This window comes from Anabrus simplex, chromosome 2 (assembly GCF_040414725.1).
Source record: "Anabrus simplex isolate iqAnaSimp1 chromosome 2, ASM4041472v1, whole genome shotgun sequence".
Classification (NCBI taxonomy): Eukaryota; Metazoa; Arthropoda; class Insecta; order Orthoptera; family Tettigoniidae; genus Anabrus; species Anabrus simplex.
The window spans coordinates 668,458,106-668,474,497 of NC_090266.1; the positions used below are offsets into that span (position 1 = coordinate 668,458,106).

The 16,392-nt window shown below is 37.0% G+C and overlaps 1 protein-coding gene across 26 annotated transcripts in view; it reads right to left on the bottom strand.

Moving 5' to 3' along the window:
* The window catches only part of bt (projectin protein bent), a 520,921-nt gene that overhangs the window by 392,550 nt on the left and 111,979 nt on the right, over window positions 1-16,392 (bottom strand). For all 26 annotated transcript variants that reach the window (XM_067141199.2, XM_067141225.2, XM_067141218.2 and 23 more), the window contains exons 10-16: window positions 13,362-13,673; window positions 11,500-11,590; window positions 7,896-8,068; window positions 7,563-7,739; window positions 7,390-7,469; window positions 5,237-5,403; window positions 2,037-2,059 (exon numbers count right to left, since the gene is read on the bottom strand). In XM_067141199.2, coding sequence (XP_066997300.2) covers window positions 2,037-2,059; window positions 5,237-5,403; window positions 7,390-7,469; window positions 7,563-7,739; window positions 7,896-8,068; window positions 11,500-11,590; window positions 13,362-13,673 — 1,023 coding nt within the window. The remainder of the gene's footprint in view (window positions 1-2,036; window positions 2,060-5,236; window positions 5,404-7,389; window positions 7,470-7,562; window positions 7,740-7,895; window positions 8,069-11,499; window positions 11,591-13,361; window positions 13,674-16,392) is intronic.

Consider the following 16,392-nt stretch of genomic DNA (forward strand, 5'->3'; position numbering starts at 1 on the left):
ATCACACTTGCCGTTTTTCTTTGAAATAATTGCCTTTATATTGAAATCACGAAGTTCATTTGAATATCGTTGTTGATATAGGTAAGTTGTACAATTGTAAGTAAATGGCGGGGTCACAAGTCCGTTCGTATTCCATACAGCAGGAATATTCAGCCTGGGTGGGCCACAACCCGCTCTATAGTAGCGATAAAGCAGTTGCCGCATCACCCATTCACGTAGGCGTGGAAGAATGACTCGCTATCAGCTGTTCAGCGTGTATCAGCCTGTCGGTGAAACCGCTAGTATCTGCTGCATTTCGTATGTACTAGTATTTATTTACATGAAAACTTTAAATGAACATTTGGGGCACCTTATGCTCTTTTTATTATCGTAAGGACGAAGATTTTTCACAAACTCGGAGGGAGACATGTGCTGTTTTCGGTGAAGATGCGATAACCGATCGAGCATTCCAGAAATGGATTTCTGGGTTTGGATTTGGAATTCGCTCCCTGAAGGACAAACCTCGTACCGGAAGACTCACTGTTACAGACGAATAAAGACGCAAGGAGCTGGTTGCAAGTAACCCAAGGGTGACAGCGGGAGAAATAGCCCAAGTGCTGAATATATCGTCCCGTAATGCGAGGAAAGGCCTGAGGAGGCTAGGTTGCATACTTCATTGCGATGTTTGGGTGCCACATGAACTGAGTAAACGGAATTTGGTACAGCGCGTGCCCATTTGTGCAATTAACATGATCCATTTCTCAAACGTGTGGTGACGGCTAATGAGAAGTGGATCGTATATGACAACATCTTAAGGAAATGTAATGGCGGAGGAAAGGTGAGCCTACATTCAGAGTTGTTAAACCAAATCTCCGTCCGAGAAAACTACTGCTCCGCATTTCGTGGGATTGAAAATGAATTGCTTCCCAATGGACAGACCATCAGTTTTCTTACATACCGCTCTCAGCTGGAAGAAACCATTGAAGAGAAACGGCCAGAATTAACAAACAGTGATTTGGTGTCCCATCATGACAACGCGAGACTACGTGTGTCTATAGCGACTCGTCAGAAGTTGAGGTCTTTTGACTGAGAAGTGTTGCCTCACCCAACTTAATTTCCTTATATCGCTCCATCAGATTATCTATTGTTATCTCTGCATATTTTTTGAATTGAAACGCCTTACTTTGTTGGAAGACTGCAGAAGGACCATCGAAAGTTCATCCAACAAAAACCTGCAAGTTTTTGGGAAAGTTGTATTTTTAAGCTACCTTCGAAATGGCAAAATGTCATTGATAATATTGGAGAATACTGTATGAAATAATACTTGTGCGATGAAATGACGTAGATTTAGAGAACTGGAAATAATTTTGATTCCGCCCTTAAGCAGATGTCAGTAAACGCATTTATGTTTCCTTTTACCTGCTTCCCTGAGAGTCGATTTAAATAAATTTTTTCTTTGGTACATTAATCAAATGTTTCCCATTGCACTGATGGTGCTGTTCTACTAAGTAACCGTTTCCTAATATATTAACAGGTTCGAACCCCACTGTCGGCAGTTCTGAAAATGATTTTACGTGGTTTCCCATTTTCACACCAGGCTAATCCTGGGGCTGTACCTTAATTAAGGCCACGGCCGTTTCCTTCTCATTCCTAGGCCTTTTCTGTACCATCGTAGCCATAAGACCTATCTGTGTCGGTGCTACGTAAAGCAACTAGAAAAAATTATATTAACATAGAAAACATATAAACATAAACACAGGTGTCCTTGCACTGAAATGGCTGGGAGACACGTCGGCAACTTGTCCGTCTGCGCCGTTAAGTAGGCATGCATACCTTCCAGGCATTCTAAACGCTGATACAAACGGACTTTTGTTCCCACCAAATACAATTCGACAATCCGAATACTGCGTGCTCATAGCATTTTACAATTATGAACTCTGGCAGTGTTCCTGATGATTTCTTCTCATTATACGCAAATCATATGCTAGTAATCAAATATACTACCCAAAGATGTTAATGACTGTATTATTCTCAATTGGCTTGGATAGTTCACTTACCTTTTCTTCTACCTTCTTCTTTTCTGTAAGATAATAAGAAAAAGAAAATAACATTAATTAAGTATACCAATATGTTTTCTATAAAAGTTTAAGAATATATTATTAATTTCTTAGAGGTAATATATGAAGTATACCGTTTAAAAATAAAAGCTGAGGTCGGAAATATAGATAATGTACTGACTGTATTAATGGAACACAAAAAGATTAAATTCACTGCGTTCCTGTAGGTTAACAAAAACTGTAAACCACTTTAAAGTCTAAGCAGATTTTTGAGATAATTCCTTTGTTCCCTTATAATGTACCCTGTATAAAATTAAATACATTCTTAATCATGCTTTACTTCTAACACTCCATTCAAACATTTCTTAAGTATGTGTAAGTAGGTAAACTATTAAAATGAAATAATATGCAGTGCATATTTCAAAGCTAAAATCACCCAAATGGTAATTGCCTTTGGTACAATCTACAAATAAACATTTTCACTACTTTTCATGAAAAAATAAAATATATCATATTCTGATTCATGGTTGTTCAAAATAAAGATAACGTTATGTTGTTGTTGTTGTTGTTGTTGTTGTTGATGATGGTGATGATGATGATGATGATGATGATGCTTGTTGTTTAAAGGGGACTAACATCTAGGTCATCGGCCCCCATTACGATGTTATTTATTGGTATTAAGTAAACGTGTTACACATTATGATAACATTACAATTCATATCTTCGCCGAAACGTCAATGAAAACACAGAAAAATTAGTTAACATTGCCATAGTAATTCCTCAAAAGTGGTGTTTATGTATAAAACAGGATGATGATAATGTTGTTCGTCTACCCCTTAGTCCCGTTTCTTGACACGGGATCCGAATTTAGGTGAGACGGATAGATATGCAATATTTATACGGCCGGATGCTGAAATGATGATAATGTTAGAGGAAATTACACAGGTAAACGACGTAGTGAAAATTTTACATATTATACCAATTTCTTTTAAGAATTAATGTTGGCACATTTACAGTTTCAGAAACGCATAAATAATTAATTTGATCCAAACAGGAAGTAAAGTATATTTGCCTCATTTATAAAACACGTTTCATGAACATTGTGCGGAAATCCAACAGTTCGAGTTATTAAATGCAGCCTAAATGTCGGTTGGAACATGAGCAGTATTCACTGCTGTCGCATGGGGTATATGGTCATTATTATTCCGATTATGTATATTGTGACCAAGGTTTGAGTTATTAGTGTAATATACGTCTTTTTACTGCTAGAGGACTCTAAAATCACTCTGGGATATTGCAGCTTCCGGCATCCTTCCTTAGAATGGTATACAGTATATTATGATTTTCCGCATTATTTTGAGGTGTTAATCAAGACGTATGTGTTTTGATCGTGAAGTATGCATACACCAGATAATCAAAGTTTACCAGGAAGTGTGAGATTTTACCGTAAATATGAAAGTATTAAGGGTGAAGTACGTACGCATTTTTACAATAAATATCAGAGTTTGCTAAGGAGCAAGAATTCTTACTCTTATGATTTTAGTACGAGTGTTTACTATGAAGTATTTGTTCCTTACTTAGACCTGAGCATTAAGTGCGAAGTATGTGTACGATGAATATTGTTGATGGATAAATAATGCATTTTAGCTTACAAAGTTAGGGACAATTGATCCTATATTATTCATAACCAGTAAATACCTAAGTAGCAAGAAATCAGAAATGAACTCCCACCCTACTGTATTTATAATATGTAAAATATCTGATATACTTAGTAAATAGACATTTTGCTTCATAAATATAAAAATGGAGTTATACAGAGTAGAAATTAATAGTAATAATAACTTAGGTATTCTTACTCTTATTTATCACTTATTGTTAGGTATCTGATTTTTCTTATTATTGATGGTTTCACTACCCATGTTATAACTCAGGGCGAGAAATATGAGTTAGATATTAAATAGGACTTGGGGTAAGTGTCATTTAATATGAGAACCACAGCCAAGTACCATGAACACTGCAGTAATTTATTATAATAATAATAATAATAATAATAATAATAATAATAATAATAATAATAATAATAGCAATGTTTGTTGAAATTTTGAGTATTTAAAGCACATCATGAGTATTAGTTGTATGAGCTTGTACTACAAATATAAGAACCAATATATTTTATCAACGGATGTGTGTTTACTCTAAGTATGAACATTTATTGTAAAGCATAACTTTTTGTGTTTACAACAAATACCGGCTATTTTGCACAACGTATTCATTAAATTAATTAATAATTAGAAGCTAATGCCAAATATACATGTACATTGGAAAGTATATGATTTCAATTAAAAAGATGTGTTTGCTGTAAGGAACGAATATTAGAACCTCGATTATCCGCCGTAATGAATGGAAGGGGAGGAACGGATAATTGCATACACTGTTAATCCTTTCGACTTATTCTTGCTGCATTTTTATGTTCTCTTAACGACGTATGTAATTTTATTCTGATTTTGACTAAAATAATGTCCGAAAATGAAATGTACTTTTCTTGCTTCATAAACTTTATAACTGCTTCTGCTCATTCAATTGCAGTTTGTAGATGAATATGGGATCGAGGTGCAGTATCTTCTTCGATACCAGTGTCGTCGATGTCCACTGCCACCAACTTGCCTGAACTTTCAGTCATTTGAACGTTTCTTTCATTGTTAAGCACTTTGAGTTTTCACTTATTAACTTGTTTTGAAGACGTTCTGTTGCAGAAAACGTTTGTACTCAAAATGAGTATTGAAGCTAAACTGACTACTGCAGCCTTGTGATTGACATTTTAAAACTTTTGTGAATGATCGTTGACGTTGCACGGCATGGTCTCAAAGCAAACAATAAGGTTCTCGTCCTCACTCTACAGGTGAGAATACTAGGTGGTGTGAATGACAACAGCTATAGCCTCACATAGGGTCTCTTTTTGGACGTTTTACACTTTACCTTTAAAAAAGACGCAACGTTTTATCATATTGTCTCAAATACATGGAATTCAGCAGGAAAAGATAGTTGGATAATCCGATGATCTATTAATTGAGATGTGAATAATCGAGATTCTTCTGTACTGTAAGTCTACTATCATGTAGCATGTGTAATAAAAGGTTTGTCTCTAAGTATGATTATTTAGGATAACGTAATTATAGTGATAATGTGGGAATTTACTCTACCTGTTACTTTGAGATCTGCTGAGGATTCCGCTTTTCCAGAGTCGTTACTGACAACCACTCGGTACGAGCCCGATGATTCTATTTTGCACGTCGAAATGGAAAGGGTCATTGTTGTGCCGTCGAATGAAGTCCTTATTTCCTGACTTTCGCGGACAACCTGCGAGTTTCTGAAACGTGAAAGCAACACGTTTAATTTTACATTTGGAATAGAAAATAGCATTGTAATACATTACATGGAAACTGAAACATATTTGAATTAAAAAATAATATTTCCCTATACAAAGTGATGCTGCTATTAGATTTTAGCTGAAGGGTCATTTATAGAAATCATACTTAATTAAGAAAACACATTCAACTTAGTTGAGACACATATTATGAACAAATTCAATCAACAGATGATTTATCAGATAAGGAAGAATACTTCACGATTATAAATACGAAAGAACTTAGTATATATGGTAGTTCTGAACTTCTAGTTGGTGTCATATGCACATGTTGAAGAATTCTGAAATTTTAAGTCACAAGAAGTCCATCAACGAAATATCGCACCAACACAGCCGGTGGCAATTTCCTTAAGTACGCTCTGAAGAGTCCAACCAGTTATGTGTTTATGCAACCAAGCAAGTGAGCTTCTTATCCAATTTAGTTAAGGCGGAATACTACTTGTGCAATTATCTGAGACTGTTTGAGATTACACCAAACAATCAACTAACTAAATAATTGATAAGTTATACCATACACAGCGGTCCATTGGCCCCTTAAAACCTTGCTTCATGCAACCTGAAACGTATAGAAAACCTTAAAGTATCGCTCCTTGTTCCTATATAGGATTAGTACAATCAAATATTTGGGTTTACGCTCGACAACGCAGACAGAAACTTTAGTGCTAATGGCAATTCACTGATGGAAACTACAATTGGCTTTACGTCGCGCCGACACAGATAGGTCTTATGCCGACGATGGGACAGGAAATGGCTAGGAGTGGAAAGGAAGCAGCGTTGTCTTAATTAAGTTATGGCCCCAGCATTTGTCTGGTGTGAAAATGGGAAACCATGGAAAAACCATCTTCAAGGCTGTCGACAGTGAGGTTCGAACTCACTACCCCCGAATGCGCCCCTAACCCATGGCCAACTCTCTCGGTGATAGAAACTATAATGAATACCTAAAATGACTACAGCTGCGAATAACACTTACATTAGATCACCCAATCTGACGCCCTTGGATTTCTATTTGTGGGACTAGGACAAAGTGTTTCTTCCACCTCTTCTTCTTGATCTAAATGATTTGTTACTTCGGATAAGAGAAGCAGTAACAACTATTGACCGTAATATGATATTATGATTCGTAGAATTTGAGAGGAAATTACTTGCATATTAGATATACTGTATGCTGTGTTACGCAAGAAAGTCATGTTGAACATGTGTAATACTTGTACACGAAACTTGAAGTTATGTTGCTGCATTATCAAATTAAATCCAATTCATACTTTCTTCATAATTCAAGTTTCTTTCTGTATAACTAATTTAGGGAGACCCTACATTATAACAACAAGCAATAAATAGTATATTTGTGGAATGACCCTTTTATTTTGGGGCGAAGGTTGCAAATAATCGTATTTCCCCTGTTACGTTGGCTTGCTTTGCGTTGCTGACATGTAGGGAGCAAGCAAAGCAATAGCGACCTTAAGGAACAGGTGTGTTAGATAACTTGCATATCTTCTTGAATTTTTAGGGTCCGGTGGATCACTGCATTTTATACGTAAGAGTAAGGTTTTATGGAATAACCCTCTGTGTGATTTTTACATAGTTAATTTTCTTCTGTTTTCCAGATTTCTTATATAATGTACTGTACTATCCTAAGCCTGAAATATCTTGAGGCTGACGGTAATTAAATGGTTTCTGAGTAGGCTATCCATTGATTATGTGATGGAATTGTACTGACACGTCTTAGAATCAGTTGACTGGTTTAGGATTTTACAAATTCTGGGGTAGAGCGCATAAGCGTACGACGTCTTTAGTGAGTCAGTATCCCATATTTTCTTCCTCTCTCGATTATTGAAAACACTACAGTTCGAAATAGTTATTAATGACAAGTCAACTAGCTGAATCTTTATCCCAGAAGATAAGAGCGGAATTTGACAAGGAAATACTTACTTGTACCACATAACTTTACATGTGCGATCAGAAGTCACGAGTCTTGCACTGAACTCCGCTGACTTGCCCTCTTCTATCGTCTGAAAACATATGGAGTAACTTCGTGTAGTAATATTCGATTGTTATAAAACGGGGAATTTGAAAACCATTTCAGTACCAGAGGTAAAACTTACAACAGAGCGCAGTCCTTGAGCGAACTCCGGCTTCTTGCCCTTCTCCTCTTCTGGAATGTCTGTAACTTCAACTGTCTGTGAGGTCGCCTCACCTTTCTCATTCTTTGCTACCAATTTATAGACTCCTTTGTCCGTAGCTGTGACTTGTTCGATTTCGAGTTTCACGGCAAATTCTCCCTGGATTGAAGGAAAAAAGAGTACGCCATGAAATACAATGTGTAAGGAAACATACGGTGGAAAAGTAACTCTCAAATTACTTTCCATTTTAGGGATAACATCAGTTCAATCACAATTTCTGTATTCTCGAGTGAGGAAGATTAAGTTAGACCTTACCTCTCTGACTTGTTCCACCTTGACAAAATGTCGTGTATCTTCTCGAACAGCGGTGGATTCTTTGAACCACGTGCATTGTGGAGGGAATTTGGACTGGACATTACATTCTACTATGACTGTCCTCTTCTTTATCACCTTGATTACTTTGGGCCTTTCTCTTATAACAGGAACGACTGTAAAAGAAAAATCATTATTAGACTGTGTGAAAGACGTTCGTGTGATACACCTGTTAAGTAAACCAAGAGTATTAATCTACTTTTTGACGTTTAGCTATGAACCCGATTCTTCCGTGTCTCACCAATAGGAGACAAATAAAATAATATACATATATGGATATTAATGCTGTACATATTCACTGTACTGAATGGTACGAGACAACGACGATTTGTGATGGAAAACGAAGGAGAGTTTACAAAGTGAAAGTACGTACCAGCATGACTAATGAACGGTATTGGGTATTTTATTAGACAGTTTGCCTTCACATCGTCTCACCGCCCAGGAAGTCAAATCATTTTCACGTAAGATGATAATGATGATGGTTGTTGTTGTTGTTGTGGTTGTTTTGAGGAAACAAACATAAAGACGTGGACCAACTGCACCAATATCCTGCATGTCACTTTCTAGCTTTTTCTAGCCTGGTCCTTTATATCTTTAAACAATTACCTATAATTTTTAAGATTTTCTCTCATGTAGATGGAAACTATGTATTACGGTCATTTAGTGATTAGAACTGAAGGTAATGAGATTAAAACATAGAACCTAACGCTTCGTGATAAACCTTGGATTGTAATTCTGGAACGCTGCCTTCTTCACTTTTTACTTCCATCGAAGTAACATTCCACAGCTTATTCTGCTTGTGCTATACCTTAATGCTCTTGTATTAAAATTGACCGTGCCAGAGAGTTTTGATGATGATGGACGGTCAATCAACCGGGAATAATTTGAAATGAACTATAAAAATCCATTAGGTACTCTCCCTAGAGAAGTGCTCAGCTCCATGCCTAGTAACATTTAAAACTGGAAATTAATTTGGTGTTCATGACTGTGAAACTCATGGTCAGCTGCGTCCCAAAATTGATAATAACTTCCTGACTGACTACAAATAGAACCCGCATCCATTCGTTGGTGTGTACTGTCCAGTAGAGCACAATAAAAGAGCCGAGTTCCCTCTGGAAGACATTCAAGGTACACTTATCTCTTGGGGACTGTGCAATAGACTACTTCGTTATTTTTCCCAGTCTGTTCGTAACATGAAAATTAACAAAATGTGGAACGTGTTTCAGAAGGAAGTGAACAAATCTACACTGCAAATAATAGTTTAATCAACAAACATTTTAATAGAAACGTATTCACTGCCCCGACAGAGAATTACACAAGAATTGAAAATTCCTTTTACAAATACCTAAGATCATAATGAAATGGTACATAATTCAGTAAAGAACGAGCAGAAAAAGGCAGGAAGAAAGAAAAACTGGTCAATCCCATGGGAATGATAAAATGTCATGATGTATTTCAATAGCAGTCATAAATGCAGGCAGAATTCTTTCGAAAAATAGCATTGAGACTTGAAACATTCCTTACAAAAATGTTACAACATTCCGGTATCATATGAAATTTCCTGAAGGATCGATAAGGGGAGTATTATTATGATTACATACATGGGAAAAATAAATTGTTGAAAATATCGACTATTTTATAATTGAATCGTGCAGTCGAGAAAGGAACAAAGTCAAAAATTGCTACTTTCCAGAAGAGTAAAGGGTCAACGCCTTCACTTCGACACGCTTCGATGAATAATTCTCAGTTTTTGGTATTATATTTACGTCAGTCAGTGATAGATATGAAACAGTGGTAACTGGAACGTGATTCAGAGTAATTTATAAATATTATGAATGTTTACATGCTTTGGACTTCGTTCCTTTCTCCAATAGAGCTATAACAATTTTGATGGCTGGGAAGGTCTCTCATACTAACTATATCAACTCTTTATATCGATGGCTTTCCTTAAAAATCTCGTAAGTCCGAATACTCTTCCTATCCATTATATTCCTTAAGACTGGTCACGCCTCCCGGTCTCATATTCATATGCAGTCCAAAAGAATAATTTTCGTTATGGTCATTTTCCTCTGCCAAATTGTAAAGGAAAATGAACCTTAAATACATTGTACTGTAGGAGTGTGTAAATTTGCCATGCAATCAACATCCCTACAATACGGTACGGTATGGTCCATTTTCCTTTAGACATTAGCGAAGAAACATGAACACAGCGAAAATTCTTCTGATGGACTGCATACAAATATATGACCGGGAGGCGTAACCAGTCTTAAGGAATATAATGGGTAGGAAGAACATTTGGACATACGAGGTTTTAAAAGAAAGCCATCGATATATATGTTAAACATAGCATAATGCAATACATAGCAGATGTTTATAGTTTATCCCATAGATTTAAAAAAAGTACAACATTACACTGAAGCACAAACTAACCGCAGTATTACATCCGAGACTACTGAACTAAGAGTATGGAGGTTTTTTTTTTGCAAGTTGCTTTACGTCGTACTGACACAGATAGGTCTTATGGCGACGATGGGACAGGAAGGGGATAGGACTGGGAAGGAAGCGGCCGTGGCCTTAATTAAGGTACAGCCCCAGCAATTGCCTGGTGTGAAAATTGGAAACCACGGAAAACCATCTTCAGGGCTGCCGACAGTGGGATTCGAACCCACTATATCCCGATTACTGGATACTGGCCACACTTAAGCGACTGCAGCTATCGAGATCGGAATGGAGGTTTGTAATAGTTGACAAATGCACACCACAATGGTATTACTACCTCACCGTTCAATAGAAGATTATCAATAGATCTCACATATAGGATCGTTAACCTAACAAGTATTGACTGGCTGTGAAACTATCACAGAATCATCTGCAACATATTTCAACAGTTTTCCTAAGTCCCCAGTCTTCTCTCCGATTTTACTGGAACTCTTCCCTCTGCCGTTGGTTGTAAAGGATATGTGCGAAAATTACCTTTTCGAATGAAATGTAGGGTACTCAGTAGTGTTTATGAAAGGAAGTGTTACATGAAATCCTGGTTTATCTGTACTATAACTGTATTTCTTCAACGAAGAAGAAGCAAATGAAATCTTCCCAGCACGACGAGTACTCTTTGTCGATGTTTCAAACGATACGGAACTAAGTCACTGACTCAGTGCGTTTCTTCAGAATATGCATGATGTCCATACACTGTTTCTCCTGCAAGGAGAAAGCCTACCTAGTTATTTCCTTCAGCAAACGAAGGGCTTGGTTATATAAGGTGAGCGAGGCAATAACATGAAAATGGCTGATTTTGACTTCGTTCCTTTCTCGACCTCACACTTCAATTATTTCAAACAGTGTTGCTATCTATACTGTATCACCTAAGACCAGAATCAATAGAATAATTCTTGTGGATGATAATTTAATTACTTTTCCTCTTATCACTGCTTCCATCACCGGATTAATTTATATGAACGGTTATTTTAAAGTTTCCAAGATGAGCGTGTCTCATTATTTCGGACTAAGTAGTATCCACATGTAGACTAAGAGGAATATCATTACTTACTTTCTATGTTGAGCGTTAAGTTAGCGTTGAGTTCACCGAAGGTGTTCTGTATGTTGCATTTGTACAGTCCGGAGTCTTCCATGCCTGGGTCCTGAAAATAAAATCAATATTTATAACAGACCACCTGTCAGTCTTGTCAGTAAAGTTTTAATCGAACTTACTGTCGAAGACCTTTTATCACAGAAATGGACCAGCACAAAGGCTTATACTTGCTTCAAGTTCTCGGCAGAGGGCAGCGTGCCATTTAAATTGAATAATGAAATTAAAAGCTTAAAGATCTCTCTGCTTACTGATAAGATAAGATAAGATGTTTTATTTATCCTAGCAAAATTAGGGATATACTCCTTCTCTTACCCTTAAACAGTCCTAACCTAATACACTCTTACTAATAACAACAGTTTTTAAATTATGAAAATAATAATGGTAATGTTAAGATGAAAATAAATATGCTAAGAATAATAAAGTACTAGTATCAATCAATCAATCAATCAATCAATCAATCAATCAATCAATCAATCAATCAATCAATCAATCAATCAATCAATCAATCAATCAATCAATCAATCAATCAATCAATCAATCAATCAATCAATCAATCAATCAATCAATCAATCAATCAATCAATCAATCAATCAACATTGATCTGCATTTAGGGCAGTTGCACAGCTGGCAGATTCCATTATTGTTTTCCTAGCTTTTTCTTAAATGATGGCACAGAATTTAGAAATTTCTTGAACATTTCCCTTGGTAAATTATTCCAATTCCTAACTCCCCTACCTATAAACGAATATTTGCTCCAGTTTGTTCTCTTGAATTCCAACGTTATCTTCATATTGTGATCTTTCCTACATTTAAAAACCACTTTTCGTCTACTAATGTCATTCCACGCCATCTCTCCACTAACGGCTGGGATCATACCACTTAGTCGAGCAGCTCGTCTCCTTTCTCCCAAGTCTACCCAGCCCAAACTTTGCAATATTTTTGTAACGCTACTCTTTTGTCGGAAATCACCCAGAACAAATCGAGCTGCTTTTCTTAGGATTTTTTCCAGTTCCTGAATCAAGTAATCCTGGTGAGGGTCCCATACACTGGAACCATACTCTAGTTGGGGTCTTACCAGAGACTTATATGCCCTCTCCTTTACAACCCTTAAGTACCCTCATAATCATGTGCAGATATCTGTACCCTTTATTTACAGTTCCATTTATGGCTGGCACACTGGGGCGAAACACTGACAATTTCACAATTGAAAAGGCTTAAATTTGTATACAGTATTTAATAATGATCCTTAAATAAATGAACTTATTTTGTCGAATAATAATTTATTGTATGTTTAGAGCCCTTTCTGCAATTTCAAATGAGTTAAATAAATAAATTAATATTATGTTTGAAAAATGAAAATCGTAGTATATCTTACAAAGTTTCTAGAATTATGACCTCTTTGTAGCTGAAATGTTTGTTAACGAAGAAGGTCAATATTTTTTGCATTTTCATTTATTCATCGAACAGTGGTTCGTAGTCTGTGTTTGATATATTGTTAAAGTGTCCGTAGTTTCACCAGAATAATGAAATGAACAGTTACTCAACCACTCTGGTTGGCGAGGAGGATGTCCATTGTTATTCTACCGTATTGCTGGCTTTAAGGAGAGCAAAATAACTCACTTTTCATTTTAGTCTGGTCTTCTGGGAGGAGGAGAACCAACTACTGTGCTGAATATCTGGGATTTGGGAATATGATGTTCAATACTGTTCTCTTCATGTGTATAAGAAGAACCAAATATTGTCTTCGTCATCTGGGATTTGGGAAGGAGAATGTCGAATACCTTTCTATACCTATATATAAGTAGAACCTAACAACTCACCGTTAATTCTAGTCTGATGTAATATACGTCTTCCTTCTGTTCCATTTTGATGGTAATTTTCGAGGACTCCTTCACAACCTTTCCATCTCGGTACCAAACTATTGTTGGTTTAGGGTTGGCCCGCACTTTGCAGTCCATAACGACCAACTTGCCGCCTCTCTCAGACACTATGCGCGGCTTTTCTACGAAGGTTGGGCCGTCCCCTTCGGGCTCGGGTTCAGCCTCGATATTAAGGTTCAGGTTCGCATTACTTTCACCATATTCGTTCTTCACATTGCAGCGGTACGTTCCTCCATCAGCACCAACTGGGTCCTGAAAGAGCCAACATAACGTGTTTCACAATAGTACCAATAAAGTACTCAATAACCTCCTCATACCCCAAGTATACAAATGAGCACCACCATTTTAAAATTAATTCGTCAGTTGATGTTACGTGAATTATGACTATAGGAAGACATTTACGAACCCTCCAGTTCATGAAAGCCACACCAATATCAGATTACACTAGAACAAGACCACACTGGAGAGAAAAAGTTCATTCACGAACCCTCCAGTTCATGAAAGCCACACCAATATCAGTTTACACTAGAACAAGACTACACTGGAGAGAAAAAGTTAATTTACGAACCCTCCAGTTCATGAAAGCCACACCAATATCAGTAAACACTAGAACAAGACCACACTGGAGGAAAAAGTTCATTCACGAACCCTCCAGTTCATGAAAGTCACACCAATATCAGTTTACACTAGAACAAGACTACACTGGAGAGAAAAAGTTAATTTACGAACCCTCCAGTTCATGAAAGCCACACCAATATCAGTAAACACTAGAACAAGACCACACTGGAGAGAAAAAGTTAATTTACGAGCCCTCCAGTTCATGAAGGCCACACCAATATCAGTTTACACTAGAACAAGACTACACTAGAGAGAAAAAGTTCATTCACGAACCCTCCAGTTCATGAAAGCCACACCAATATCAGATTACACTAGAGCAAGACCACACTGGAGAGAAAATGTTCAGTAATAATAAGATGGGATACAGGCAAGATTTTTTGATAAGATTACGTGTTTTGATATTTTTGGCTGATTTGATATTACACTATTTGCAGACCTTCCTACTTGCTAACTTGCATTCATTACATAATTGTTTCATTAATACATTCCAAATTATTGTAATTCAATGTAAATATTGAGGTATACATGTGTGCAACATCTATTCTATCATGCGGGCACTGTGGCACGAATGACCTTTTAAATGCAGAATCTTAGCTACTGAGACCTCTATGTTTTAAGAAAGGCAATAAAGCAACTCTTGTCTCAGTTTGTCTTATACTGCATCTGGTAAAACGTCTGTAAATTTTATTTTACAATCATTTTTCTTTTGTTCTATTATTTTCCTTTTCTTCTCTTTTTGAATAAAGTTTTGTTGCTAGCTGCTTTACGTCGCACCGACACAGATAGGTCTTGTGACGACGATGGGACAGGAAAGGGCTAGGAGTGGGAAGGAAGCGGCCGTGGCCTTAATTAAGGTACAGCCCCAGCATTTTCCTGGTGTGAAAATGGGAAACCACGGAAAACCATTTTCAGGGCTGCCGACTGTGGGGTTCGAACCTGCTATCTCCCGAATACTGGATACTGGCCGCACTTAGCGACTGCAGCTATCGAGCTCGGTGAATAAAGTTTTGGGCAACGCTGAAATGGAAAAAGTAGCTCAGTAGAGATACATCCCCTGCAGTCAACTGTTGTGAAAATGGGAAATCGCAGAAAACTTTCTTCTGACGGTGGGTTTCGAACGTTGCCAACTCACTCTGTCAAATATTTTATTTCCAGGTGGTATAATTACAACTGAGATCACATACTATATCACAGCACTAATCCTAAATTTTACTAACTTTCATGAGAATTATAGACAATATATTACTTATTCATAAGATATGGTTTATTATACACGGTTATAAATCGTCAATCTGGTTGTATCAGAGGAATGTAGAGAATATTTCTTCTTTCACCAGAGTTTTAGATCGTTTAACTTACGAGCTAACTTTCGCAAACTCCCGCAGCTCGCTGGTGGGTTAACAGCTCACATCTCATAGGGAATATTTAATGGTGTTGTAGGGAATTTGTCATACACCAGATTCTTCTCAAGAAAAGAAAAATAATGTCTAATGGAACTATTGTCATGGAATGTTGTCATAGAATTTCCTACCTACGAATATTAGAAACGTTGTCCCTCATCGCAAGTTTAAAGTGGTATACCACGTGTAAATGTTGAAGGAATGAAAGAGATGAAAAAATGGTTATTCTATTATTACTATTATTATTATTATTATTATTATTATTATTATTATTATTATTATTATTATTATTATTATTGTTGTACCGGGGGTACACTTTCTCCTTCCAGTGAAACTGCGCGCCTTCTATAAGGCCACCTATGTTATTGAACTTCAACTAGTGTAATGCAAAATACTTGGGTTTGCAACTGTCAGATGTCTCTACAATCGGCCTAAGTGCCCCCTCTGGCGGGATTAAGGACAATTAATTCTTAAGGGAAAATTAATTTTCAGAGGTGGCTAACATTAGTTTTGAAGATTGTTCTGTTCTTGTGTCAAAGTTGTCAACACTTCTTCCCCTCCCCCCCCCCCTTTCTCAATCTCCTGTATCTATCAACCAATTAGGAATTTTGGGAATATTTTCTCCTGCCAATTAAATTTGGGGTTGCGTACAGGCATCCAGCCTGTCTGTAAAGAGTTCTGGAAACTTCCCCTCGAAATGCTATAAACGCTGGGCACCTTAGGGCTGTGTTGTCTTCATCATCACTGCAGTTGATTGTGTGAGGCAGAGGCCGCAGGTCGGTGTTCGGAAGGCCTAGCAACTCAAGGTAATGGCAGAATTTTCTTAACATGTGATAACTCCGGCAGATAGCTTGAGAGGCAGTTTTCAAACTTATTTTATTCATGTAAAGTACTAATTTCATGGTTTAAATGTAGATTTTCGGCAAGTCTGAGGACTCTGTTCAAATCTCTAC